General features: G+C 45.8%; 1 protein-coding gene across 6 annotated transcripts in view; it reads left to right on the forward strand.

Moving 5' to 3' along the window:
• The window catches only part of ttn.2 (titin, tandem duplicate 2), a 186,791-nt gene that overhangs the window by 80,959 nt on the left and 81,555 nt on the right, over positions 1-24,277 (forward strand). Inside the window, exons 97-130 of one of the 6 annotated variants that reach the window (XM_034573338.1) lie at positions 2,291-2,359; positions 2,538-2,630; positions 2,718-2,804; positions 3,081-3,125; positions 3,435-5,072; positions 5,557-5,607; positions 5,697-6,092; positions 6,212-6,490; positions 6,766-7,035; positions 7,135-7,274; positions 7,361-7,487; positions 8,203-8,469; positions 8,558-8,824; positions 9,040-9,303; positions 10,424-10,563; positions 10,772-10,898; positions 11,081-11,347; positions 11,510-11,776; positions 12,022-12,288; positions 13,008-13,147; positions 13,259-13,385; positions 14,540-14,682; positions 17,338-17,461; positions 17,877-18,143; positions 18,590-18,687; positions 18,779-18,947; positions 19,384-19,653; positions 19,751-20,017; positions 20,253-20,531; positions 20,649-21,057; positions 21,143-21,267; positions 21,344-21,610; positions 21,736-22,005; positions 23,917-24,216. In XM_034573338.1, the coding sequence (XP_034429229.1) occupies positions 2,291-2,359; positions 2,538-2,630; positions 2,718-2,804; positions 3,081-3,125; positions 3,435-5,072; positions 5,557-5,607; positions 5,697-6,092; positions 6,212-6,490; positions 6,766-7,035; positions 7,135-7,274; positions 7,361-7,487; positions 8,203-8,469; positions 8,558-8,824; positions 9,040-9,303; positions 10,424-10,563; positions 10,772-10,898; positions 11,081-11,347; positions 11,510-11,776; positions 12,022-12,288; positions 13,008-13,147; positions 13,259-13,385; positions 14,540-14,682; positions 17,338-17,461; positions 17,877-18,143; positions 18,590-18,687; positions 18,779-18,947; positions 19,384-19,653; positions 19,751-20,017; positions 20,253-20,531; positions 20,649-21,057; positions 21,143-21,267; positions 21,344-21,610; positions 21,736-22,005; positions 23,917-24,216 (8,316 nt within the window). The remainder of the gene's footprint in view (positions 1-2,290; positions 2,360-2,537; positions 2,631-2,717; positions 2,805-3,080; positions 3,126-3,434; positions 5,073-5,556; positions 5,608-5,696; positions 6,093-6,211; positions 6,491-6,765; positions 7,036-7,134; positions 7,275-7,360; positions 7,488-8,202; positions 8,470-8,557; positions 8,825-9,039; positions 9,304-10,423; positions 10,564-10,771; positions 10,899-11,080; positions 11,348-11,509; positions 11,777-12,021; positions 12,289-13,007; positions 13,148-13,258; positions 13,386-14,539; positions 14,683-17,337; positions 17,462-17,876; positions 18,144-18,589; positions 18,688-18,778; positions 18,948-19,383; positions 19,654-19,750; positions 20,018-20,252; positions 20,532-20,648; positions 21,058-21,142; positions 21,268-21,343; positions 21,611-21,735; positions 22,006-23,916; positions 24,217-24,277) is intronic. The other 5 variants (XM_034573342.1, XM_034573339.1, XM_034573341.1 and 2 more) reach the window with 5 other exon arrangements.

Below are 24,277 nucleotides of genomic sequence, written 5' to 3' on the forward strand. Positions count from 1 at the left end.
GGGACAATTTCCTGAAAAGAAAGAAAAATCCGTGAGCGACAGAGAAGACGAGTCAGAGAGGAGAGGTAGAGCTCAGCCAATTAGAGACCAAACGAAAGATAAAACAACGACACAGGAAGTAGCAAAGCAGGCGGAACACAAAAAGTCAGAGTCAGGAGACGCCTCTCAAGAAAAAGATCCGAAATCAGTCAAAACAATAAAAGATAAATCTAGTGAAGAAAGAAAAGATTCAGAAAAGATGTATGATGAACAAATAGTTAGAGAAATTCAGTCCGAGACAGTCGTAGATCAAAAGGGTCGAGTTTCTCCATTTGAATTAAAAGACACTAAACAAGTGATGGAAGTTTTATCTGTGAAAGACGGAGGAGACGTAAAAACTGATGAAGTTACTGAAAGTGACCGAATGATTCCAGAGATCAAAACAGGACAGAAACAAACTGACACACAGAAAACACTGAAGACAACAGACGAGTCCGAACAAGTTTCACTCAACAAAACAACCAAAAGTAAAGATGACGAGAAGTTAGACAAAACAGAAATTAGGACTAAAGATGGAAAAGGAAAGAAATCAAAACAGAAAACATCAGGCAGAGATAGAAAACGTTCTCTGGAGGAACCTCAGTCACCGACAGTTTTATTAAGACGTGAATATGGAGAAGTCTCTCCGCTAATAACAGAAGCTAAACAGGAAGAGGTGAGAAGAAGAGCGTCAGCGGCTCCTGTGATGGAGGTCACATCTGAAAGAGCTCAGATCGTTAAAGACGTTAAATCACAAACTCTACCGAGGTTTATTTCTCCTGATGATCTGGAAAAACTCTCTGGTTCAAGAAAAGAGCCGATGTATGAATTCAGAGATGATTCACAAATCTTAACTGATAAACGACAGATTAAAGACAAAGATCTTAATTTAAAAAATTTCACAAGTCAATTAACAACTGATAAAAGTTCATCTGTGGAGGAAACAGAACCAACGAAGCAGAAACAACTAAAGACCAAAGTGACAGAAGTTTCTCATTCACTAAGAGACGATGGAGATAAATATGATCAAACATCTGGAGACGTCACAGCTGCACAGAGTCGGACTGAAACGCTCCGAGTTACTGAAACCACCAAACCAAAACTATTGATTAGAAAAGAACAAGATATATCAGATGCTTCACTAACGTTTACTTCACCTGATGATGTCCTACGACCGTCAGACCGTCTTTATTTAGAGAAACATTCAGTAGATGAGGAACAGAAGTTACATCAAACCAAAGAAAACAAGTCCAAGGTTGAAATGACTGAGGACAGAAATAATCAAGTGAGAACACAAAGGACAGAAACACTGAGATTTGACAGAGCTGGAGAAGCTGGTCCTCAGAGAGAGGATCAGATGAAAGGAGATCAATGTGAAGTTCAGTCTCAGACCGTCTCACTTCAGGACAGAACAGAAACTGTTGGTCCAGTTCAGGGATCAAACCTGAGGCTGGAACACACAGAACCAAAAGCTGCAGAAACCAAGAGTCTCAGGGTGGAACCGGACGTTAGATCAACGACTGAACTGGAGAAACGTCCAGAAACAGCCAAAGTTCCTTTAATAGAAAAACTAACTTTCACTGGTTTAGAAAGACAAGTGAACGTCGCTCAACCAAAAACAATTGAGACAGAAACTGTGAAAAACAAAAGCAAAGACGAGGAGTTAGATTCTCTCAGAAAAGAGATAAAGATTATCACAAAATACAAAGACGAGTCCGCAGTCAGAGAACCTTCAGTCACAGACGGAACCAAACCGCAGGAGAACAAGACGTTTCACCACCAAACAGGACGTGAGCAAGGTTCCACCAGGACGAGAGAGTTGGAGGTGGACGCGCCACACGGTCGACACACAACTCCTCAGAAAGTGGAGAACTTGGTAGAAACCAGGGTCGTGTTTGTGGAACCAGAAAAGAAAGAAAACGACTCTTCAGGAGGTATAAAGACAGAAATGTTCTGTGTCACCGAGCACCAAGTGTTTTCTGAGCATCTGTCGAGCACCTTCTTGTTTTCACTCTCAGGTTTTCTTGGATTTTCACGTCATGTCACTCATTGTGTTCAAATCATCTCACTGTGGACTGAGTCCAACTCTGATCACCTCAAACACCACAGGTCCATGTTGCTTCTTCTTCTAACTCTGTGTTGGTGTCACTGTGTGGTCGTGTTTTCTCAGACGAGCACAAGTCACATGTTTTTGTAGAAACTCCTCGTCTTTGTCTTTTTCTCTGTCTGTCTCTACTCTTCTCTCACTGTTGTCGTATCATTTTATTAAAAGTTCCCGGGAAGCCGACGACGTCGCCACAAGTCAAAGAACCGCTGGTAACAGCAGTTGCTCCTCAACCAGGTACCAGCTCCTCTTCTTCACGTGTTTTACGTCTGTGTTTGTGTGTAAAGACATTTGTAGGAGAATGTCACTCTTAAAACATGATCTTTGAAACAAGTGTCGTTAAAGAGACAAAGAAACAACGTGGTGCTGATGAGCAGCATTTTAAACTGAACCTTTTCTATCTTGAAACTTAAAGAGAGCAAACAGCGTCCTGCTGTCAAACAGCCGGAAGTCGCTGAGAAGAAGAAGTTGGAGAAGAGAATTTCTCCACAAGAAGAAACTAAAGCAGGTATCGTCACAAACTGACTTCATCACTGTGACTTTATAAAACCCACGTGTTCTGATCATCCTCCACTTTATTCTTTTAATACTGAAGCGATTAAACCTCAAGCTGTGGTGAAAACTGAAGAACCGACCAAAAGAGAAAAACCCTCGGTGGTAGAGAAGAAGTCTCCTCCGACAGGTAGACAGACCCGTTTCCTCTCATTTCATCATGTTCACATTTCTCTGTGAAACCACACGTGTGTCCTCACTGTTTGTTGCGTTGGTCTTTCTTTTCATGTCATTCACATGTTGAGCTTGAATCTTTTAACAACGTGTTACATTTCTCACAGCTTCATCTTTTCTTATGGTCTTTAACTAAATCACGTGACGACACCGGTCGTTCTTTAAGAAACGTTATTCCTGTTTTCTCCTCTTGTTTCCTGATCTAATGACCTGCACTGTTTCTCTGTGTCAGATGAAACCAAAGGACCCGTCCAGGCACCAGGAGGAGTGAAGAAAGGTACGAGCTCCGATTCACACTTACTTCTTTAATACTCAATTACTTTCATTTCATTACAATCAACCAGGAGGTTACGGCTCTAATACGAAAATCGATTTGACTCCAAACAGACACATCAGGACAATTATTATTAAAAACGGTTTTATATTATATTGTATATTTTAAATACACAACACACACTATATGTTTTTCTGTCGAAACTTGTTAATCTGTGAAAGTTGTTTAGTCTTTGTCGTCTTGTTTGTCTGTTTTTTCTCACTTTTACAATCACTGATGATTTTAAGTAACGTGAAACTTTTGCTGCCTCAGAAACGGTTCTGCTCAAAAAAGGTAAAATTCAGTTGGAAGAGGAAACAACGTTTGAGATTCCGACGCTAAAGAAAAGCACCAGAGTGGTGAAGGTAGTGGAGGAGGAACAGGAAGTGATCAAACTGAAGAAGGTGCCGTCAGCTCCTCCTAAAGAGGCTGAAGTGGAGGAGAAACCTCAGAAGGTCACCAGGACCACCGTGTTTGAGGTGGAGGAGATGGTTCATGAAGAAGAGACTGTGGAGATGTCAGTCTCCACCAGGAGACCTGCGGAGGAGAGGAAACCTCGAGACAAAGCTGATGTTGTAAAAAAGCCTGAAGTCACTAAACCTAAAGAAGAACAAACAGAGGCTCATAAAGATGCATGGAGTCGTCAGAGACCTGTCACAAAAGACCAGAAACCAGAAGATACGATTTCTCTAAAGAAAACTCCCAAGACACCAAAGGAAGAGGAATCTGCTCCACCCCCTGCAGTCTTGAAGAAAGTGAAGAAACTGCCTTCAGATGAAGTGGAACCAGAAATAATCAAACTAAAACCATTTGAGAAACCTGTCAAAGCAGCAGAGGAGCCAGAGAAAGATAAGAAGGAAAGACCACACAGGGACACTGAGCCTTTCCAGAAAGGTGAGAGGATCTCCAGAGAGGTGGAACCCAAAGAACTTCCCAAAAAGCCTGAGAAAACTCCTCCAGAGGTGAAGGAGCCCCCAGCCAAGGTGTTGACGCCTTTAGATAAAAAGAAAACTCCAGAGAAAGAGCCAGAGGAAGTCAAAGCACCAACCAAGGTGAAGAAAATCCCAACACAAGAACAAGAGATAGAGAGTGTCAAGCTGAAACCGTTTTCCAGACCTTCCAAAGAGGAGGCAGCGCCGGAGAAGAAACCAGCAGAGGAGAAAGAGAAGAAGCCACGTGAAGACCTGCAACCTCGTCGCAAAACTCCTGATGAGAAGCTGAAAGAACGAGAGCCGGTGGGTAGAGCGAAGAAACCTGAGGTCCCAGAAACTCCAGAGAAGAAGCTGGAGAAGACAAAAGAGTTAGATTCAGTTCCAGCGGAGAAGACGGCGTCTCCTGTACCAACATCTGTTAAGAAACCTGAGAAGGTTCCTGAAGAACCAAAACCTCTGCAGCTGAAGAAGGGAGTCACACCCAAGGTGAAAGAGGAGAAGGAAGAAGTTGCTCTTAAACCTCTGGAGCAGCTCAAGAAGGTTGGGCTGAAGAAGACTCCGTCTCCTCAAGTTGAGAAGCTGAAAGAAGCAGCACCTGTTGAGAGGAAGCCGAGCATCGACAGACTCAAAAAGGTTCCGAAGACGGTTTCTCCTGTAGAGTCGATTGAAGCAGTCACTCTTAAAAAGGTCCCGAAGAAACCGTCACCAGAAGAGAAGTCTGCAGAACCAGCAAGACCTGATAAAGGGAAGTTTCCCCTGGTGAAGGAGGTGTCTCCTGGAGCCGTGCAGATGAAGAAGGTTGCCACGCAGCCGGAGGAGGAGGTGTTCGAAGAGGAGTTCGAAGCAGAGAAAGACACCGAGCAGGAGGAGGAGGAGGCCTGGGGCTGGGAGCTGGTTCCTCGGGACAGTTGCGGCTCTGAGGACTGGGAAGGTGACGGACAAGAAGGTGCTCTAGAGGTTCCTGGGATGACCAGGAGAGGTGAGATAGTGGTGGCCCCACCTCACCGAGAGAAATCCTCCCATCATGCCCAGAATAATCTCTGCCCATCCCCACCATCATGCCTCCATCTAAAATCTTCCTTACTTCACCATATCTTCAGCCATAGACGTCATCATTTCTTATATTTGTGTTTTATTCATGTGTTGTCGTATTCATTTCACTTCTGTCATGTGTGTGTCTGTCATTTCTAGGTCACGTCTTTGCCATCAGTCCACGTGTTCTCTATCTTTCCATCCTGTTTTGTTCCATCCCTTCATGTTGTGGCAGCTCCTGTTCATCATGATGCAGATTTCATCATCGTGTGCTTGTGTCTCAATTTCAGCTTCTTTGTTTCATATTTACCATTTCATCACATTTCCCATCAATTCAAACTGATAACATCTCCCTGCTGTCGCACGTAAATCAACACATTGACGTAGATAGTATCGTGTACAGCCAATTTACACTCCTTGTTTCTGAACAGAGGGTCAACCAGCAGAGGAAGCAGGAAGAGGTCGAGGCCGAGGTCTGAAACGTAAGTCTGATGTTTTAATTATTCTACAAACTGTCTGTGACTTCTCAGTGAGAAAACCTTATTTCAATACTCGATATTTCAATCTGAAGCCAAGCAGACCCCGTCTCCTGGAGAAGGGCGCGGCCGCGGCCTGAGGCCTGGTGGAAAAGGTCCATCACCTCCAGAGGATCCCTTCGGAGGGTTCAAGCTGAAAGCCGTCCCTCTGAAGTTCATCAAGAAGCTTCAGGACATTGTGCTAAAGGAAGCCGAGTCCATCGGCTCCGCCGCTGTGTTTGAGTGTGAGGTCTCACCTTCCACTGCCATCACCTCCTGGATGAAAGATGGCAGCAACCTGCGCGAGAGCCCCAAGCACAAGTTCACCTCTGACGGCAAAGATCGCAAGTTGAACATTATTGATGTTCAACTGTCCGACACTGGTGAATACAGCTGTGTGGCCAAGAACGCAGGAAAGGAAATAACGTGCACAGCCAAGCTCATCGTAGAAGGTAAACTCTTCTTTCTGCCTTAAAAATCTCCCTATGAACCCAGAGGAGCAGAACTATTTCCTGTCACAATCCTGTTTAAGCACCAGTGGAGGTCAAATGTTCTTCTTGTCTCCTGACAGAGTTGCCTGTGAAATGGATCAAGGAGCTGGAGGAGGAGACTTCAGCTCTGAAGGGTCAGCCCATCTACATGACCTGCGAGCTGAACAAAGAGAGAGATGTGGTGTGGAAGAAGAATAACGAGGTCCTGAAGAAAAAGGCCAACAAGATTCAGATCAATATCATTGGGATGCAGCACGCCGTGACCATCCAGAACAGCGCAGCGGAGGACACTGGTGTCTACTCCTGTGAAGTCGCCGGTCAGGAGGAAGTCAAGACCTCGACAAACGTCAAAATCATCGGTAAGAAAAATAGTTCCTTGTATAAGTCACTAAATACAGTAACAATACAGCAGTAAAGAATGTGTATTAGAATATGTGTGTGGGCAGGAATGGCAGTCGAAGTACCTCAGGGCTCCATGTTTGGCCCACTTTTTTTTAAATGATGACATATGACCATAGAATGTGTAGAGAAATGGACGTGGACTCCGGGTCTGCCCTGGTTCTGTTTGTATTGATTTATATTTCTGCTCTACATTGTTTCTCTGATGGTTCGACGTCATGTTCAATTCCCTCAGAAATCATCAAAGATTGGATCGTGAAGCCGCTGAGAGACCAGCACGTCAAACCGAAGGCGGCTGCTACGTTTAAATGCGAGCTGTTCAAGGACACTCCCAACTGGAAGTGGCTCAAAGGAGAGAACGAGATCGTCCCCTCGGACAAGGTCGAGGTCAAGCAGGACGGAAAAGAGCTGACGCTCACCATCAAGAACTGTCAGCCAGAGGACGTGGCAGAATACGCCATGGAGGTGGAAGGACGCGTCTACACGGCCAAGCTCACACTCGGAGGTTCATCTGTCTGACCAATCACCTTCCTTTACCTTGAGCCACTGAAGTCATTTACTCTCTGTCGTTTGGTGTTTGATACTGACGTGTCGTCTTCCTCAGAGCGTGAAGCTGAGATCCTGAAGCCGTTGGCGAGTGTCGAGGTGACGGAGAAGGCAGATGCCGTGTTTGAGACGGAGATCTCCGAGGAGGATGTTCCAGGGGAGTGGAAGCTGAAAGGAGAAGTTCTCACCAGATCCCCGGTAAGATCGGACCCACTTGATGTCGTATGTTTCCACGTTTACATGTTTTTACTACGGATCATTTTTAAATTAAATGTTTTGATCAGACGTGCGACATCTTCATGGAAGGAAGAGTTCGTAGACTTACACTGAAGAGCTGTCAGCTGGATCACGCTGGAGAAGTTTCGTACCAGGCTCTGAACGCCATCACCAGCGCAATGCTCAATGTCAAAGGTAAGACGTTTTCCTCATACCAGGGGTCTGAGTCACATGGTTCAGGGTCATGGCTCATGGGCCTGGACCTGAAGTCTTTATTTAACAGGTGCAACCAGTGGAATTTAGTTTCACTGGATTCTTGAGACAAATCAGGAAGGCGACAAATAATTTAATACGGAATCCTGACAACTTCCTGGGTCCTGTACTTGTGTTTGTTGTTCTGTCTGTTCACTGGAAAATAAAATCCTGTGTGTGTGTGTGTGAACATGTGTGTAGTGACGTCAATGTGCACAACATGTGTACCGTCTCTGTTTAAATGTTTCATGTTCAATCTCAGCACAGTGACCAGTTTACTTGTTATTCCAGCACCATGTTCCTGCAGGGGGCGCTATCAGATTGTTACTGAAATAAAACAAGTTCAGCCTCTGTTTGAATTCATTTGAGAAAAGAAGAAAATGTTGATTTTCCTCAGTAGCAACAAACTGAAGGTAAGTGTTGAACAAACCTAGAAAGAAGAATCGTTCTGATTGGTCAAGATGGTGGATTCGTCCTTCTGTGATCGAGAGAAACCATGTGACCAGGAAGTCCTTCAACGCAAACAGTCCTGGGAATGAAAGTGATGTCATCGACAGATGACCTGAGGGTGTAGTTGTTAAACTGGTCACAGGCTGTAGACTGTTGTGTTGTTGTTGTTGTTGTTGACGTCTTGTACCCGTGTCACTCTTTGACCCAGAGATTGAAATGGACTTCGTGGTCCCGCTGAAGGACGTTTCAGTGCCTGAAAAGAAACAGGCAAAGTTCGAATGCAGCATCACGAAGGATGTTTCTAAGGTCATGTGGTACAGAGGGGGTGACATCATCACCCCTGACCAAAAGTATGACATCATCGATGATGGGAAGAAGCACATGTTGATCATTAACTGCTGTGAGTTTGACGATGAGGACGAGTATACGATCGAGGTTCTGAGTAAAACTTCGACAGCCAGACTCACGGTGGAGGGTAAGTTCTGCTCCAGACGATTCGTTGAGTTGTTTGCTTCCTGCTGCAAACTGACTCCGATGAATGTTCTTTATTAACACGACTGTAGGTATCAGGCTGAAATTTATCTCACCGATAAAGGACCAAACTGTAAAGGAAGGAAAAACCGCTCGATTTGAGCTGGAACTCTCTCACGAAAACATTCCCGTCACCTGGTACAAGAACGACGTGAAGATTCACCCGAGCAGGACAGTGGTCGCTCACGTGGACGGAAAGAAACACGTGTTAGAAATAAGAGACGTCACTCTGGACGACACGTGTCAGATCAAAGCTGAGGCGAAAGGAATTCCCTCCATGGCCAACCTGACGGTCATAGGTAAAGCCAGAGAAACTCTCTGCTCTTCTCCCTCCACACATCTGTGTCACTCCTTCATGTTCTTGTCTGCGCAGGTTGTTTATGAGACCTTCCTGTTCTGTGTTGTGATTCTATGTTGTGCATTTGTGTTTGTTACTGTTATTCTTTTGTTTATCTCGTACCTGAAACGAGTCGAGTTGTTCATATGCAATCACACAAAAATGTCCCGTTTCCAGAGGGCGACGCCTACTTCACAGTCAAACTGCAGGACTACACTGCGATGGAGAAAGATGAGGTGGTGCTCAACTGTGAGCTCAGCAAAGACGTCAACGTGGTGTGGTACCACGACGAGGCGGAGGTCAAGGCCTCTAAGATGGTGGCCGTTAAGGCCGAAGACAAACGTAGAACACTTGTGATCAAGAGAGTTGGGGACAAGGACAAAGGACAGTATTTATGTGACTGTGGGACAGACAAGACAACGGCAACACTGCACATCGAAGGTAAAGACTGAGCAGCTTTAGATGGTTTAGATTCTGTCTTCCATCGTGATGCTCCTCCTCATCCCTCCATCCTCTGCCTCATGTCAACACTTCATCCCTCACTGTCTCCACATCCAATCACCTTTATGTCCTTGTGACTGTCTTCACCTGTCTTCACCTGTCTACACCTGTCTTCACCTGTCTACACCTGTCTTCACCTGTCTACACCTGTCTTCACTTGTCTACACCTGTCTTCACCTGTCTTCACCTGTCTTCACCTGTCTACACCTGTCTTCACCTGTCTTCACCTGTCTTCACCTGTCTACACCTGTCTTCACCTGTCTACACCTGTCTTCACCTGTCTTCACCTGTCTGTCCTCATCCCCCCACCTCTGAAAATGGTAGAAACTCACCACAAGAATCTTGCAGTGTTTTTCCACCATAACTTGTTTCTCGTTGTTCAGTTTATCTGTTTGTCACTTTTTGTTTTCATGAAGAAACTTCTAACATCAGAGAGCGACACAGTCTTTTGAAAACCTCCTGTTGTTCTTCAGTAGCTCTTGAGGAACAGTGACACCAGTTGATCAGTGGTTCTCGACCTTTTCGAGTGGCGTCCCACCAGACGTGATGTCGTCATGTTCAACGTCACAAACGAACCAAAACGCGAGGCACCATCTCAACTCGTTGTTTTGCTAATTCGCTCGTTAACCTGACTGAATTGAATCCATTCAGTCTTTTGACCAGTGGAAACTAGTAATAGTCTAAATCAGATCTTATCACTGTTACTGACAGTTTGATGTAAAATCACCTGTCATCTACAGTATCTCTTTTTATTATGAATGTATGTATGAGTGTATTTAACGACGTCCAGGTCGAGAATCGATTGATATTGAACCAAACGTTTCAGAAGTTTCTTTTTGCAGATGAACGAACCTTTGACCTTCTGCACCAATAAAAACTAAACAGGAAGTTTCTCCATCAAATCAGACCGGACACATTTTTATATTTTTAAAATCAGATTATATCTCAGCTTCCTGATGGCGTCTCTTTGTCTTTGTGTATACTTGTGTTCTTCATGTTATGTGTGTGTGTCTTCATGTTAACTGTTGAATATCTGAACGTTCCCTCTCTTGAACATCAGCTCGCTCCATCAAAGTGGTTCGACCAATGTATGGAGTTGAAGTGTTTGACGGAGAAACCGCTCGATTTGAGGTGGAGCTGAGCGAGGATGACGTCCACGGTCAGTGGAAGCTGAACGGAGAAGTCCTCAGTCCTTCGGCCGTACGTCTCATTTCTTTACGTCTCACACGTGGTTCCATTCACTTTCATTCTGATTCAGTGCCAGGTTCACGTGTCTCAGCTGTCGGGGCTGAGACGCCGATCTGTCGTCAGTTATCAGATGAAAATGAATCAGCCACTTCCTGATCTCATCACTTCTCTTTGACTCGTTGTTCTTGTTGAGATGTTGAGGTGTTTTGATCGTCTGCAGGACGTTGAGATTGTGGAGGACGGAGCCAAACACACTCTGGTGCTGTACAACTGCAAAGTGCCTCTGACGGGCGAGCTGTCGTTCACAGCCGCCAACGCCAAGTGTTCTGCTAACCTGAAAGTGAAGGGTGAGCGTTCACGTCCTTAAACCAAGAATCTTGAAAGAGATTCCAAACAAAGCACCGAGCTCATTCTTCCTGCTTCACTCTTCATTTCTAAATATTCTTTTGCGGATTCTACTTATCAAATAAACAAGATGTGACTCGTTTTGTCAGAAGTGGATTTTAACTGTGTGTGTCTGAACCAACAGAACTCCCCGTCTCGTTCATTACGCCGCTCGCCGACCTGCATGTTTATGAAAAGGACGAGGCAAAGTTTGAACTGGAAATTTCCAGAGAACCTAAAAGCTTCCGTTGGCTGAAGGGAAGTCAGGAGTTGTCAAACGACGACAAGTTTGAGCTGGTGTTGGAGGGAAAGACACACGCTCTTATTGTGAAATCTGCCAAGTACGAGGACGAAGGCAAATACATGTTTGAGGCCGAAGATAAGAGAACGTCTGGGAAGTTGTTTATTAAAGGTAAATCAATTAGTTTCACTGCAGCTCACCTCACCGTCCTCCAGCACCACCCTCTGGACAAACTATGCACTGCTACACATGCTATGCTATATGTCCTTCATGTTGGAGCTGTGATGAATATATATATATATATATATATATAAATGAATTTCTGTTTGTCAGGTATTCGCCTTGAATTTATCAAGCCAATAAAAGATGTGACTGTGAAGGAGCGAGAAACCGCAGAGTTCAGAGTCGAACTCTCTCATGAAAAGATCCCTGTAGTTTGGTTCAAAAACGACGTGCGGCTGCACCCGAGCAAAGTGGTGCACATGTGTGAGGACGGGCCAGTGCACACGCTGGCCTTCAGGGAGGTCACCGTGGACGACACGTCCATGATCAGAGTGGAGGCCATGGGCAAGACGTCGGAGGCCATGCTCACTGTGCTCGGTTAGTATGGTTGTTTTCTGGAGGATGAAGATTCAAAGTCACGACTTCAGTCGACACTTTGATTTGATTTATGAAGTCATCATCAGAGAAACGTCCAAACTGCCTTTAACTTGGGCTTTAAGGAGAAGTCTGCCCCCTTCTGGATAAAAGCTTTGTTTTTCATTATTTTATTTCTCCACAGCTGCGTCTGTTTGTTTGCTTGTTTTAACTGCTGCTGTCTGGTTGTTACTGCTGTTGTCCTGCAGAGGGCGACTTGTACTTCACAGCCAAGCTCCAGAACTACACCGCCGTCGAGAAGGACGAGGTGGTTTTGTCCTGCGAGCTGAGCAAAGCCGGCGGCGAGGTCAGATGGTTCAAAGACGGAACCGAAATCTGTCCCTCCAAGAACGTGCTCATCCAATCAGATGGCAAGAAGTGCATACTGGTCCTCAAGAAGGCGCTAAAGAGCAGCATGGGAACGTACACCTGCGACTGTGGTACGGACAAAACCACGGCTGACCTGAACATCGAAGGTAATACCTGCGGTCACCTGGCCCCTCCCACATTACCTGGTCAGGACAACAGAATCAGGTCCCACCCACCGTCATTGACCCAAGCCCCGCCTCTTCATTTCTGTGTCGTGTCTCTGTAACGTTGAGCAACGCCTGACGAGAATCCAACTCCCGTGTCCGACCTCGTGTCGACATGTTATAATATCCACACACCTTTCATTTCATTTGAAATCTTTTTTTAACATTGGAAACCAATTTTCCACAAATAGATTTTTCCAAATAAGACAAATGTCATTTCAAGGGTTAACCCCGAACCCTCGATTTTAGAGTGTGATTTATTTTAGTACAAATAAAAAATTAATTGTAAAGGTTTAAAGAATTTGTTAAGTTTTCTCGAGTTCATTTATTTAAACTTGAATGAATGAAAATTAAAATCCAAATAAAATTTTAATGAAAAATCATCAGATGAAAATAAAATGTAACTTCTGTAAATGTTAAAAACTTTCAGATTAAAAAATCAATAATTGTTTTATGTTAAAAGAAGTGTTGTCGTCATGGAGACAGATGTACGGGTTGGATTATGGTCTGGAGTTCACTCAACCTGTTTTGCTTTTGCTCAAACTGTAAGTCGCTCAGACTGTGAGCGTCAGCTGCTCATCAACCTGTCAATCACCTGTGTCCACCTGGCGTCCCTGGCGTTCTGATTTGTTCTCTAACGCTGCTCACGCCTCTGCCTGCAGAGCGCGACATCAAGGTGGTCCGCCCGCTGTACAGTGTCGAGGTTACAGAGACGGAGACAGCCAAGTTTGAGACCGAGATTTCTGAGGAGGACCTTCACGCCACCTGGAAACTCAAGGAAGAGACACTCCACCCGTCGGCCGTAAGATCGCACTCCGACGACACCGCAGAGAAATAACCCCTCCTTCATTTAGATTCAGGATGTTCCGATGTGTGGAGCCGTCTCCTGGTCTTTAATGATGTTTGTCTTCAGGACGTGGAAATCAAAGAGGAGGGAACGAGACACATCTTGATCCTCTTCAACTGCAGGAAGGATATGGCGGGAAGCCTCGACTTCTCGGCAGCAAACGCCAAATCCTCAGCTCAGCTCCGGGTCAAAGGTGAGAGAAGAACCACAGAGGTATGATGGAGGTCCGCTCCTCGGTTTCAATGAACCAGACATGGGGAAAGTTTCCTGATGGAATTTACATGTTGATGGAAACGTGATGTTTCTCCCAGAGAAGTTCAGGAGTTATTTACATCCACAGGGCGAGAGAAGAGAATCTGTTCAGTCTGGATTAAACAGATTTAAAGAACCAAAAAGAACCTGACGTGGAGAAAACCCAACGTCCGCTGGAGACGACACTTCAAAGTTTAGAAAACAGGAAATTCATACATTCTACACTGCAAAAAATCCTGATCTGTACGAGTCATTCACCTGAAAGAGGAAAAGGTTTCTGACCGTAGATAGATCAACAGCTAACTTATATTTAAATTAAAACCTTTAATCAGTGTGAGCTGGATTTTAAAATGTAGTTTAATCAGAAATTGAATCATCTGATCTGAAACTCAGTTTATTTTCTGTATAGAGAAACAAACGAATGGCTTTAAACAAGTTTATAAGTATATTTGATCCAGAGTTTAACACTGAATTTAGTTTAGAGTTTAACAGGATCCAGATCTTTAGGCTCCTGACTGACGGGAGGTTTGGGTCTCGTCCTGTGACGGGGGGGGGACCCAGGCATGTGAAGAAGCCTGTTGTAAATAGTTGGTGCAGGTTGTTAATCCAGACTCACTTCCTGTTACCAAACGCCCTCGTGTGCGTTACGACAGCGTGGCGTTGGGTAACTCCTGACCAGCTCCACATTCTCCTTTTCCAGGAAAATTGCAGGCTGATGATTGACAGGAGCAGATTGACTCCGGCTGATGGGTTAGGCAGAGGTGGGCTCTCAGCCAATCAGGCCCCTCGGTTATTTTAGAAGCCACATGCCTTATGTAGAGCAGGTTTGCAGTGATTGGCAGAGGCCGGGACGCGACCCGGTCTCTGAATGGTCTCTGCCGGCCATATACATCTGACAGCAGGTCGCATGCTAATGAGCCTGCCCCCCAGTGCCAAGTCGCAGGGCGGCTGAGTTCAGTTGTCCAGAGCAGGTCCAGCGGCCTGCCTGCAGCTCGCTCACACCATGAGGATTAACCACTGAGGATTAACCCTTTCAGGAGTTCTTGGATTATTGTTTCAGGGCGGGGCTAACCATGTCTTCTCCCCAATCCAAAGCCCGAGTGATTGGCCTGGCGAAGCCTCTGAATGACGTCACCGTGACCGCAGGAGAGACCGCCACCTTCGAGTGCGAGCTGTCCTACGAAGACATCGCTGTCGAGTGGCTGCTGGGGGGAACCAAGCTGGAACCAAGCGACAGAGTAAGTCCCAACTCACCTGAGAGTTTCTCCACCTGCACTTCCTGAAACTCCAGACCTGTTCACATTCTGTTAAAGTCACGATGAGTCCAGGCCTCGTCCTGGTCCAGGTCCTGGTTCTTTAGATCCTGATCCTGGTGCAGATCCAGATGCATCTTAATTCTCCAGTAAAACACAATGTTCAGTTTTCTTCCTGCGGCCCGACTCAGTCTTCATATAAGGGCCTGCTGGCTGCTGGAGGTTCAGGGTTACAGCTGAGCACTCGATCCTGGTTTTGAGAGAACACGGTAGGAGACTTTTCTGCCCCGCCAGCGATTCTGGGGGGGGTATTTTTAACAGCTGCAGGAGGCTGAAGTGCTGGGCAGGTGGCAACAGGAGCAGTTTGACAGCTTCACTTTAAAATCACACGATGTGCTCGCAGGGTTTCCCTGATGCCGTTGAGACGTTTGCAGGTTTCGGCTGAAATCAGAGTCGGCCTTAGCTCGGAAGCTGCTGTGAAACCACATCAGTGTTTACAGTGGATTAGTTTGATTATCAGGTGAAACCCGAGACCTGAGGTTTCCACCGACACTCGATCCCTCAGCGCTTGTGCAACTGTGCGTTACTGATGTCACAGATTCACACACTTCATCAGCTGTTTCTTCAAAATCACTGGTCCTTACATTTGACTTGTTTCAAATAATGTTTCATATTCACATATTTAATAGATTGTAAAATCTTTATCATGAACTGTTTCCTGTTTTATCGTCTGAACTGAGATTGTTGATCTGGATCAGTTAAAATCATAAATAAAATAAGAGATTTAAAGTATTTAAACTTTTACTCTTTAAATCCTGGTTCATGAAGAAAAGCTGAGAAACGACAGATTCTTTAGTTTCAGTGTGAAAGTGTCGGATGTTGGACCAACTTAAAAAGTTTATTTATTTAGTAACAAATACAAATTAATTCAGTGTAACTTATGTTAACAATAATATTAACTTTAGTTTGTGTTTAAGTTAAAATGTTCTTTCTCCAGTGCCGTGACGATGTGAGACCCCCCCCCCACCTATTATTGACCTGAATGTTTATTCTCTGTTATAGAAGATCATAGATAGATAGATCACCATCCTGGATGAAGGACATATAATGTTGAAAGTGTGGATTTAATGAAAGAAAACAGAATAAGAAAAAGCTTGTTTTTATTGTTTCTGTAATGTTGGACACGACAGTTTGAACAGTTAAAGGTTTGACTTCTGCGTTCTCAGGCGGCTCAATGTGATTTACAGTTGTGGTCGTGTGGTAAAATCATCCCTCAGGGGTCAGAGGTCGAATAGTTTAAATCGGGGGCAAGAAAGCAGCTGAGTTCGTTTTAGCTGTCAGGTCTCAGCTGATGACCCCGTGTGTCCTGAAGACCAGAGAAGCCACTTCTGAGCCTCAGACAGAACTGAGAGACGAGAATCATCATCCCAGTCACTGGGGTTCAGTCCGTGGACCTGAACCGGGTCAAACTGTTGAACCTAGCAGACGATGCTCAGGGCACAGCCTTAAAGTCTACGTTATTAGAAGTTAGCACACGTCTGATTGTCGCTGCCAAAAAGTGTAAAAAACAAGTTTGAAAACTCGTCACGGCGAAGGAGAGAGTAAGAAAAGATTTCCACAGAGAAGTGAAGAGCCCTGACTGACAGTCTCTATTAATGCTGACGGACAAGGGAAGCAAAACCCTCAGCAGTCAGATTATCAGTTAATACTGATCACCAGCTGTTAACCTCTGGTTGTTGTACAGGTGGTGTTAACCTCTGGTGGTTGTACAGGTGGTGTTAACCTCTGGTGGTTGTACAGGTGGTGTTAACCTCTGGTTGTTGTACAGGTGGTGTTAACCTCTGGTTGTTGTACAGGTGGTGTTAACCTCTGGTGGTTGTACAGGTGGTGTTAACCTCTGGTTGTTGTACAGGTGGTGTTAACCTCTGGTTGTTGTACAGGTGGTGTTAACCTCTGGTGGTTGTACAGGTGGTGTTAACCTCTGGTGGTTGTACAGGTGGTGTTAACCTCTGGTGGTTGTACAGGTGGTGTTAATCTCTGGTTGTTGTACAGGTGGTGTTAACCTCTGGTTGTTGTACAGGTGGTGTTAACCTCTGGTTGTTGTACAGGTGGTGTTAACCTCTGGTGGTTGTACAGGTGGTGTTAACCTCTGGTGGTTGTACAGGTGGTGTTAACCTCTGGTGGTTGTACAGGTGGTGTTAACCTCTGGTTGTTGTACAGGTGGTGTTAACCTCTGGTGGTTGTACAGGTGGTGTTAACCTCTGGTGGTTGTACAGGTGGTGTTAACCTCTGGTTGTTGTACAGGTGGTGTTAACCTCTGGTGGTTGTACAGGTGGTGTTAACCTCTGGTGGTTGTACAGGTGGTGTTAACCTCTGGTGGTTGTACAGGTGGTGTTAACCTCTGGTGGTTGTACAGGTGGTGTTAACCTCTGGTTGTTGTACAGGTGGTGTTAACCTCTGGTGGTTGTACAGGTGGTGTTAACCTCTGGTGGTTGTACAGGTGGTGTTAACCTCTGGTGGTTGTACAGGTGGTGTTAACCTCTGGTTGTTGTACAGGTGGTGTTAACCTCTGGTTGTTGTACAGGTGGTGTTAACCTCTGGTGGTTGTACAGGTGGTGTTAACCTCTGGTTGTTGTACAGGTGGTGCTGAAGGCCGAGGGTAAAGTCCACAGTCTGACTCTGCGAGACGTTCAGCTGAATGAAGCCGGACAAGTCCAACTCACTGCCAAAGACTTCCAGACGGAGGCGTCGCTCACCGTCAGAGGTAAGGCATGATTCTACTGGACGTTACATTAAAGAGCTGTGATGTTGATGTCTACCTGAGGGCGTGGCCATACATTGTGACATCATCAGAGAGCGACCCAGCATTTCATTAACCTTAAAACAACAGATAAAGTTTTAAAATAGAAATGAATAACAGGAATAATAATGTTAATTTACTGTGTTGAGTAAAATAATAAGAAACAGTTTGAGATTAAAATCTGTGTGTGTGTGTGTGTGTGTGTGTGTGTGTGTGTGCGCGTGTTTGTGCGTGTGTGTGCGTGTTTGTGTGCGTGTGTGTGTGTGTGTGTGTGTTTGTGCGTGTGCGTGTGTGTTTGTGCGTGTGTGTTTGTGCGTGCGTGTGTGTGCGTGTGCGTGTTTGTGCGTGTGTGTGTGTTTGTGTGCGTGTGTGTGCTCAGAGCCGGCAGTGGAGTTTACGAAGCCTCTGGAGGACCAGACGGTGGAGGAGGAAGCCACCGCTACACTGGAGTGTGAAGTTTCCAGAGAGCAGGCAGAGGTTCGATGGTTCCGAGATGGACAAGACATCAGGAAGACCAAGAAGTACGAGATGATCATCGATGGCCACAAGAGGGCGCTGCTCATCCACGACTGCACTCTGGACGACTCCAGGACGTACACCTGTGACGCAAAAGACTTCAAAACCTCCTGTTTCCTCAACGTTGAACGTGAGTGAACTCAGACTTTTGTAGAAGTTGTACAGTCTTTAAGGAACTTTTATAAAAATGTGACGTGCGACTTTCACGTAACTACGTAAAAACTCTCAAAAACAGTTTAGGGGAGGAAGAACCCAGTTGAGGACTTTAAAGTAATCTCTGGTTTTACTTAAGGAAGCTTCTGCCTGCAGGAGATCTTTGTTTTCATGCTCCTGTTTAAATCAATCTCAAATGAAAACTAATAAAGAAAACCTTCATTCTTTTTGCAGCAGAAAGTCGAGGACTCTGACTTCTACCTCATGTTGCAGCTCGTTATGAAGTCGTTACTTTTCATTACGTGCTGTGAAAAACATGTTGATAAAACTGAGAGCTGCAGGAGAGGAGCAGAGAAAACTGTACATATCTCAAAAACAGGAGACAGGAATGGTGTTGTTGACTCTTTGTCTTTGTGTCGTCAGCTCCTCATGTCGAGTTCTCAAAGCCGCTCCATGACGTCGAGGTCAAAGAGAAGGAATCTGCCAGGTTTGAGTGTGAAGTGTCCAGAGAGGACGTCAAAGTGAGAAGCTCCGACTGTTTGTCTGTTTCCACACAACACTGCCAATAAAGGTTTCTGTCTCTGAGGTGTCCTCTTCCTGTCCGTCCTGCAGATCCGCTGGTTAAAGGAAGGAAGTGAAATCAGAAAGGGGAAGAAGTATGAAATTATCGCTCAAGGTCGCCAACACATCCTCATCGTCCACAAGTCTGCGTTTGATGATGAAGCTGAATACGAATGTGACGCCAAGACGTCCAAGTCCTCCGGCATGCTCACTGTCGTTGGTAAGAATCAAACTAACTGTCTTTGATTCTTATGTTGAAATGATCATTTTATATAAAAGCTGCTTTGATATGAAACGTTCAGGATCATGTGGTGGATTCAATCCCCGGATTCCGTCTTCTCAGGCTGTGCTTTCTTCATCACTCTTTATTGTTTTGATCAGACTCTGATCACATGAAATCATTTTTATTTCATTCACTTCTCTGTGAATTTGAAAACGACTCTTTTAACCTAAATCCAACTAAAATCAGAACTTCAGGTTAGTTTTTCTGAGCTTTTGCGTCGTCTTGTTAATTTCTAATCTCAAGAAAAACTGATGAACACATGAAGCTGAAGACATTTTTCTTCCTCGTGTTTATTACGTTAAATCACAGACGTGTTTGTGCGGCTGTGGATTCAGAATGTCTTTCTCACGTGACTTTGTTTCCCTCGCTGCAGAGGAGGAGACGAGATTCACCAAGAATCTGTCTAACGTTGAGGGAACGGAGACGGACAGCGTGAAGCTGATCTGCGAGGTCTCCAAACCCAGCGCTGACGTCACCTGGTACAAAGGAGACGAGGAGCTGCCGGAGGGCGGCCGCCACGAGAACATCGTGGACGGTAAGAGGAGGATCCTCCTCATCCAGGACCTGAAGATGGCCGACGGCGGCGAGTACAACTGTCGACTGAGTACCAGCGTCAAGACTTCCGGAAACCTCAAGATTAATGGTGTGAAGAGAAAAAAGAAAATCATAAAATAATAAAACCACAGGTTATTTAATCACGTCACAAACTCTAACCTCTGACCTCTCGTTGTTTGTGGCAGAACTGGCAGCTGAGTTCATCTCCAGGCCTCAAGGCCAGGAGGTGGTGGAGGGCGAGAAGGCGGAGTTCACCTGCTCCGTCTCCAAGGAAACCTACGAGGTCAAATGGCTGAAAGACGACAAGGAGCTGGAGGCAGGAGACAAATACCAGATGGTCAGCGACGGCAAGCGGCGAACGCTGGTCATCAAGAGCAGCGAGCTGAAAGACGAGGGTGGATACGTGGTGATGATCGGAGCGACCAGAGCCGGCGCAGACCTCGCGGTTCTCGGTAAGAAAATGATATATAAAAACACAGTTTAGTTTTCTATAATTTCCTCTTTACTGAAGTTTTTAGAATTTTCCTCTTTTACTGTTTTCAACAGAAACGTTAAACATCAGAGAAAATAAAACCTTTTATCTGAAGTTTAGGTTTCGTTCTCATGTTTTATTAATCGTTTGAATTATTAAAAACATTAATGACATCGGTCTGAAGAGTCAGCGTCTGATGTTTTCTTTTCCTGCAGAGAAACTGAAGATCATCACGCCGCTGAAGGACACGGAGGCTAAAGAAGGTCAGGAGGTCGTCCTGAACTGCGAAGTGAACACGGAGGGAGCAAAGGCCAAGTGGCTGAAGAACGAGGAGACATTGTTTGAGAGCAGCAAGTACGTGATGGTCCAGAGAGACAACGTCTTCTCTCTGAGGATCAGAGACGCTCAGAAGGGAGATGAAGCCAACTACAGCATCAACCTGACCAATCAGAGAGGAGAACAGGCCAAGAGCTCAGGCAACCTCACCGTCAAAGGTCAGAGCTTCACCGCTTCTTTAAACCAGCTTTGAATCGGGATGTCAGGGTAAAGTTTGTGTGATGATAGTGTTTTTGTCTGAGATTGTTTTTGACGTGAATTTGTTTGTCCTCCAGAGGAGAGTCTGAGGATCATGGTTCCTCTGGAGGACATCGACACTCAGGAGAAGAAGACCGTTAGCTTCTCCTGTAAGGTCAACAGGCCCAACGCCACGCTGAAGTGGATGAAGGGCGGGGAGGAGATCGCCTTCAGCAAACGAGTCGTTTACAGAGTGGACCAAGACAAGCACACGCTCACCATCAAAGACTGCACGCTGGCTGACGAGGGCGAGTACACTGCCGTGGCCGGAGACAACAAGTCCACAGCGGAGCTGATCATCAGCGAGGCGCCGACAGACTTCAGCATGCAGCTGAAGGACCAGACCATCACCGAGTTCGAGGACGCAGAGTTCTCATGTAAACTGACCAAAGAGAAAGCAGAAGTCAAGTGGTACAGGAATGGACGTGAGATCAGAGAAGGACCCAGGTACGTCAGCTGATCACATCCTCAATTATAAACCCTGCTCACTCCGGTTTCCCTTTTCAACTCAGTTTATTTTTCATTTTTACAGATACAAGTTTGAAAAAGACGGAAAGATTTGCACGTTACGTATCAAAGAGTGCAGACCTGATGATGAGTGTGAATACGCCTGTGGTGTGGATGAGAAGAGGTCCAGAGCCAGACTCTTTGTTGAAGGTGAGAACTGAACCTAATGTTCTGTCTGAACTAGTTCCTGCTCTGTTCCTCCGCGTCATGATTTCCTGTCCCACAGAGACGCCGGTGGAGATCGTCAGACCGCCACAGGACGTGTTCGAACCCCCCGGCTCGGACATCGTGTTCGAGGTGGAGCTGAACAAGGACAGAGTGGAGGTGAAGTGGTTGAGGAACAACATGACGGTCGTCCAGGGAGACAAGTACCAGATGATGAGTGAGGGTAAAGTCCACAGACTGCAGGTGTGTGAGATCAGACCTCGAGACCAGGGCGAGTACAGAATCATCGTCAAGGACAAAGACGCCAAGGCCAAGCTGGAGCTGGCAGGTAAGAGCTTCACCCGCCACCATCACCACTTCTCCACCATCGAGGAGCAGCCTCCATCAGCCATCGTTCTGCTCAAGTCTGTTTGATGTTGTCACTCTGACGCTGTCTCCTTCCTCCTCCTCAAGCTGTGCCTCAGATAAAGACCACGGACCAGAGCTACGTCACAGACGCCGGGAAGCCCATCGTCATGGCCGTCCCTTACAGCGCCTACCCGCAGGCCCAGGCCGACTGGCTGTACGACAACCAGAGTCTGCCCAAAGACGACATCCACACCTCCACTGACCGCACAGAGTATCGGCTGAAGGACCCCAAGAAGTCCGACGAGGGCCGATACAAGATCACGATCAAGAACAAACACGGAGAGGGAGAAGCCTTCATCAACCTCGACGTCATTGGTGAGATGTCGTCAAAACTGGATCTCGAGTCATATCTGCTCTTTATACAGAGATTAAATGCAGGTTAACTACAGCAGGTCAACTACAGCAGGTCAACTACAGCAGGTCAACTACAGCAGGTCAACTACAGCAGGTCAACTACAGCAGGTCAACTACAGCAGGTCAACTACAGCAGGTCAACTACAGCAGGTTAACTACAGCAGGTTAACTACAGCAGGTCAACTACAGCAGGTCAACTACAGCAGGTTAACTACAGCAGGTCAACTACAGCAGGTCAACTACAGCAGGTCAACTACAGCAGGTCAACTACAGCAGGTCAACTACAGCAGGTCAACCACAGCAGGTCAACTACAGCAGGTCAACTACAGCAGGTTAACTACAGCAGGTTAACTACAGCAGGTCAACTACAGCAGGTTAACTACAGCAGGTCAACTACAGCAGGTCAACTACAGCAGGTTAACTACAGCAGGTCAACTACAGCAGGTCAACTACAGCAGGTCAACTACAGCAGGTTAACTACAGCAGGTTAACTACAGCAGGTCAACTACAGCAGGTCAACTACAGCAGGTCAACTACAGCAGGTTAACTACAGCAGGTTAACTACAGCAGGTCAACTACAGCAGGTCAACTACAGCAGGTCAACTACAGCAGGTCAACTACAGCAGGTCAACTACAGCAGGTCAACTACAGCAGGTTAACTACAGCAGGTCAACTACAGCAGGTCAACTACAGCAGGTTAACTACAGCAGGTCAACTACAGCAGGTCAACTACAGCAGGTCAACTACAGCAGGTCAACTACAGCAGGTCAACTACAGCAGGTCAACTACAGCAGGTTAACTACAGCAGGTTAACTACAGCAGGTCAACTACAGCAGGTCAACTACAGCAGGTTAACTACAGCAGGTCAACTACAGCAGGTCAACTACAGCAGGTCAACTACAGCAGGTTAACTACAGCAGGTCAACTACAGCAGGTCAACTACAGCAGGTCAACTACAGCAGGTTAACTACAGCAGGTTAACTACAGCAGGTTAACTACAGCAGGTCAACTACAGCAGGTTAACTACAGCAGGTCAACTACAGCAGGTCAACTACAGCAGGTCAACTACAGCAGGTCAACTACAGCAGGTCAACTACAGCAGGTTAACTACAGCAGGTTAACTACAGCAGGTCAACTACAGCAGGTTAACTACAGCAGGTCAACTACAGCAGGTCAACTACAGCAGGTTAACTACAGCAGGTCAACTACAGCAGGTCAACTACAGCAGGTCAACTACAGCAGGTTAACTACAGCAGGTCAACTACAGCAGGTTAACTACAGCAGGTTAACTACAGCAGGTCAACGCCCAAACCAGGAAATACTCTGGTTTTAAGGTCATGTGATCGAAAGCTACTAAATGGAAACACACTTGTTTTCTTGTACATTCGAAATAAATGAGGATTAATCTGTTGAATCAGAATCAGATTTATCCCCAAGTAGGTTTTCAACACATAAGGAATTTACTTTGGTGTTTGGTGCTCAACAAAAAATATTAAGTAGAGAAAAGAAGGAAAGAAAATTAAAGCTACTAAATACAGGACAGGAAGTAAAAACTAAACAAGTTAAATATACTAAAAGTGTGTGTGTGTGTGTGTGTGTGTGTGTGTGTGTGTGTGTGTGTGTGTGTGTGTGTGTGTGCCGGAGACACTTTCAGTGCAGTACCTGGTTTGAACAGCAGATGGCAGACTTCACTCAGTCATGGAGACTACTTTAGATTTTGAGTTTGTAATAAATAAATCGACACAAGAGAAAGATCATAAGTTCTTTAAATAGAAAAGAATGAAATAAAGTTACACACAAAATAAAACAGTCCAGTGTCACCATCTGTTCTTGTGTTCGTCGTCATGACCAGTTTTTGGTTTTGCTCCACAGACGTCCCCGGACCTGTGAAGAACCTGCAGGTGGTCGATACCGCAGATGGTGAGGTCAGCCTGGCATGGGAGGAGCCTGAGAGTGACGGGGGCAGCAAGGTCATTGGCTACGTGGTGGAGAGACGCGACGTGAAGCGAAAGACCTGGACGCTGGCCACAGAGCAGGCCGACAGTCCTGAGTACACGGTGACCGGCCTCCACAGAGACTCCATGTACCTGTTCAGAGTCTGCGCCCGAAACCGGGTTGGCAGCGGACCCATCGTAGAGACCGACAAACCCGTACAGGCCAAGAACAAGTTCGGTGAGAACAGCTGCTTTGTTTTTTTTATATTTCTATGTTAAATGAGTTGATGAGCAAAGAA

Source organism: Hippoglossus hippoglossus, chromosome 21, assembly GCF_009819705.1.
Source record: "Hippoglossus hippoglossus isolate fHipHip1 chromosome 21, fHipHip1.pri, whole genome shotgun sequence".
In the NCBI taxonomy this organism is placed as follows: Eukaryota; Metazoa; Chordata; class Actinopteri; order Pleuronectiformes; family Pleuronectidae; genus Hippoglossus; species Hippoglossus hippoglossus.